The sequence below is a fragment of the Macadamia integrifolia genome, chromosome 14 (assembly GCF_013358625.1).
Source record: "Macadamia integrifolia cultivar HAES 741 chromosome 14, SCU_Mint_v3, whole genome shotgun sequence".
NCBI lineage: Eukaryota > Viridiplantae > Streptophyta > Magnoliopsida > Proteales > Proteaceae > Macadamia > Macadamia integrifolia.
The window spans coordinates 22,493,492-22,497,302 of NC_056570.1; the positions used below are offsets into that span (position 1 = coordinate 22,493,492).

Consider the following 3,811-nt stretch of genomic DNA (forward strand, 5'->3'; position numbering starts at 1 on the left):
TTACTGATCTCACCAATTCCACTCTACCAGCCAAGGAAAGCATTTTACCCTTCCACCCTGCCAGCCGATCTTTCACTCTGTCCATAATAGGCATTATTGCATCTCTTTTCACTCTACCTCTGAAAATTTTCACCCCCAAATACCTTGTAGGAAAATTACAGAAAGGAATCCCTAGCTCATCAGCAATAACCATTTTTCTTTGGGGAGAGACCGAACCCACAAACAGTTTACTCTTCTCCAAATTGATGCACTGCCCAGAGAATTCTTGGTACCTGTAAAGGAAATGTTTAAGATTCCTCACATACCTGATTAACGCATTAGCAAAAATGAAGATGTCATATACAAAAATGCTATGAGCTGGAGTAATCACTCCTCGAGGACCCTGGATTGGCTTCAATTTCTTCTCTTCCACTAACTTGTTTAAACCCCTACATAGGACCTCTTCAGCCAATATCAATAACATTGGGGGATAGGATCCCCTTGTCTTAGACCCCTCTCCATGCTGAAGTACCCTATCGGGCTCCCATTAAAAAGAATGGAAATCTTTGCAGAGACCAGCAACTGGAACACCCAAGAAATCCATTTCTCTGAGAACCCAAACTTTCTCAACACTTGGAAGATGAAGTCTCAAGCAATAGTATCATAGGCCTTCTGAAAGTCAATCTTCATGCCCATGGCACCCCCTCTGGTCACCGAGAACATCATATTAGCTAACTCTGAAGCCAGATTTATATTGGAGTGAATTATTTTATCCTTCTGGAATGCCCCTTGCTCCTCTGAAATTAGTCTAGGCATCACAACTGAGAGTCTCATGGCCATGATTTTAGAAACAATTTTACCGAAAAAGTTTCCCATACATAATGGTCTGAATTTTTCTAAGGAGTTCGCCCCCTCAACCTTGGGAATAAGCACTAGAAAGTTGCTATTTAACCCATAGGGCATACTACCTCTACTAAAAAATCCCCTAATAGCGTTACAAACATCAACAGATATTATCTCCCAACAAGCTCTGTAAAATGTACCTGGAAATCCATCTGGGTCCGGAGAGCTCTCAGGATCGAGATCCCAAATCGCCCTTTTGATCTCCTCATTGGATGGCAACGAGTCCATTCTCCATCTATCTATGTCTGCCAACATAGAAGGAATGCATTCCAGCATATCCATGTGCTCAATAGTAGGGGATCTCTTGAGAAAATTCTCATAGTAGCTCTTCACGAACTCCTCCAGTATCATCTTCTCAGTAATGAGTTGCCCGTCTCCATTTTTCATGGTCCTTATAGTATTTTTCAGTCTTCTGACCTTCACCACCACATGGAAAAATTTTGAACTTCTATCGCCCTGTAATCTCCATTTAATCCGGGCTTTTTCAAGCCAAAATTTTTCGTATCCCTCTAGCGCCTTGAGGTATCTGGTTTTTGCATCAGCCTCGCGAGCAAAGGCCTGATCATTCATCCCCTCTATTTCCTGTTGGATATCCTCAAGCCCCTTTAGCGCCTCCTCCTTTTCAAGATTCACATTGGGAAAAGTTTCGCTAGCCCACTCCTTCATTGTAATTTTTACTCTTTTAATTTTCTGACTAAACACATAGAGGGCCGATCCACTAATCCAATCATCCCATGAATCTTTCACAATTTTTTTAAAATTTTCATGGTTAGCCCTAGATCGTTGGAATCGAAATGGGCAGTTTAAAGGCTTTAACGAAGCCTCAGACACTACCATTAGCGGTGAATGATCGGACGCTCCCATGGAGATCACCTTTTGATGACAATCTTGAAACTGAGAGAACCAATCATCTGTGCATAGACTTCTATCCAGCTTTGCCATAACATTACCTTTTCCTTTATTATTTGTCTTGGTAAACTTGCGACCCTGCGAAGGGATTTGAAAAAGAGAACACCCATCGATCATTGCTCCAAACTCAGTGGCAGAGCCCATATTGAAGGTGCCAGGACCTCTTTTTTCATGAGCCAACAGAGTGGCATTAAAGTCACCAGCCACCAACCAGGGCGTACCCTGACCAGGATTCGAAGCAACTAAATTAGTCCACAGCTCTCTTCTAGCAGCCATGAAGCAGTTGGCGTGAACAAAAGATAAAACAAAGTGAGTGTTCTGCCGCCAAGCACTCATTGAAATGTGCTGGTCTGAGAATGTTATTCCATTGGCTTAGTCATGCCCCTTCTCCAAACAACCCAAAGGTTTGGCACCTTGTCTGATCTCTCATTATGAATGAGGTCAGCATCAAAGCCTAGCTTATTAAAAATTCTCTTTTGGAATTTTTGAACCTCTTGCATCAGTTCAGCTAAACAAACAATCTCCGGCGAATGCACCCTCACCAAATTTCCTAAGGCCAATCTAGCAGCCTTCTTCTTCATGTCTCTAATATTCCAAAAAATGATCTTCATAATCACTTTTTTAAAAGCGCCAATCTGTCAGACTTTCTGGAAGCCTGCTCCTGAGGAAAGGTATTCTTCCCCTTCTGTTGTCTTTTTCCATCTCATGACATACTCTATCCTCCTCCGCCACATCTTCATGATACACAATCATCGCCCCATTTAAATATTTTTTATGGGTACGAACATTATCAACCAGAAGTGCGCTTTGCTGCGACCCTATTCCAGTGCCCTAGATATTATGCATCCCGTCCTCCCTTTCATTGTAAAAAATCAGTCTTTGCTGCTCCATTTCAAATTCTTCTCTTAGAGCGGAATATGGATCCATGTCTGCCCCATTTTCCTGCCATGGTCTGCCTCATTTGAGGACTCCACCTCAACCTCATCTAGGTCGTTGGGGTTCCCAATATTTTGAAAATATGTTTCCATACTAGGCGCCTTCTCAAGAGGAAGGAGAATTGAGATATCTCCCTGCCCCTGCATACCTTCCTTAGGCGGGATATTATTTTCCATAGAAGGTGTTCTTGATAGGGAATGATTTCTTTCCAAGTTGGAAAGAAATCCCTTATTTGATCCACCACCATCTACGTTTAGCCTCCACCCAGCACCACCATCGTTCTCCATGGCCGCCACTCCTTTGTCTCGGTCGATGTTCTCCATACCACGAGCTTCAGCATCCTTCTTCTCCCTACATTGGAATAACGTATGACCAACTTTTTTTCACAATCCGCATTTGGCCAGACCATCTTCATAAAAAATCATTTGTTTAAACCAGAAAACCTCTCCCGATCCTGGTTGGCTCCTTTCTACTTGAATCTCCTCAACTCTTTTGGCCCCAACCTCAATCTCTACCTGAGTAATTACAAAATTACCCATCGCCACTGATTTGGTGCTTCTATCCAATGCCACTGGTCTTCCCACCCCCTTGGCCATTGTCAATAGAATCTTCTCATGCCAGTACTCCAAAGGGAGATCTGGAAATCGGATCAACACTAGTTTGGTTGGATTGTTCACTGCACGGACGTCAAAGTCCGGTTTCCATCGTTGAAAGCGGATGAATTGACCTCTAACTTTTATCATGTTTCTTCTCCAAACAGCAACCATATCCACTTCTAATTCAAATTGGAAAAGAATAAATCCCTTTCCCACCGGTGACAAGGCAATTCTTCCCTTCAAATTCCATCCCTCCTTTGCCTCTTTCCGAATATCATTCAAAGACAAAAACCTGAAATTGGCTCAACCAATCGGGGAAAATCTGAACTTTTCTAATCTCTCCTCATACGCATCCTGCGGGATTACTATCTTGGTGTGTGATCCAGCATATATTGGCTCTGGCAAGTTCTCAACATCCGGCAAAGATCGCCCCACCACCGTAGAGTAGATCTTCTTCACTGCCTCTGGTCTTGCTTTCTCTCTTCTGT

The 3,811-nt window shown here is 42.9% G+C and overlaps 1 protein-coding gene across 1 annotated transcript; it reads right to left on the bottom strand.

Moving 5' to 3' along the window:
- Positions 1 to 627: 627 nt before the first annotated feature.
- On the bottom strand, positions 628 to 2,127 carry LOC122060726. Its single transcript, XM_042623831.1, has one exon. The coding sequence runs from the start codon at positions 2,125 to 2,127 to the stop codon at positions 628 to 630; it is 1,500 nt and encodes a 499-aa protein (XP_042479765.1).
- Positions 2,128 to 3,811: the final 1,684 nt, after the last annotated feature.

Coding starts and splice junctions, on each gene's coding strand:
- LOC122060726 (XM_042623831.1), bottom strand. CDS start 2,127: ATGAGTGCTTGGCGGCAGAACACTCACTTTGTTTTATCTTTTGTTCAC.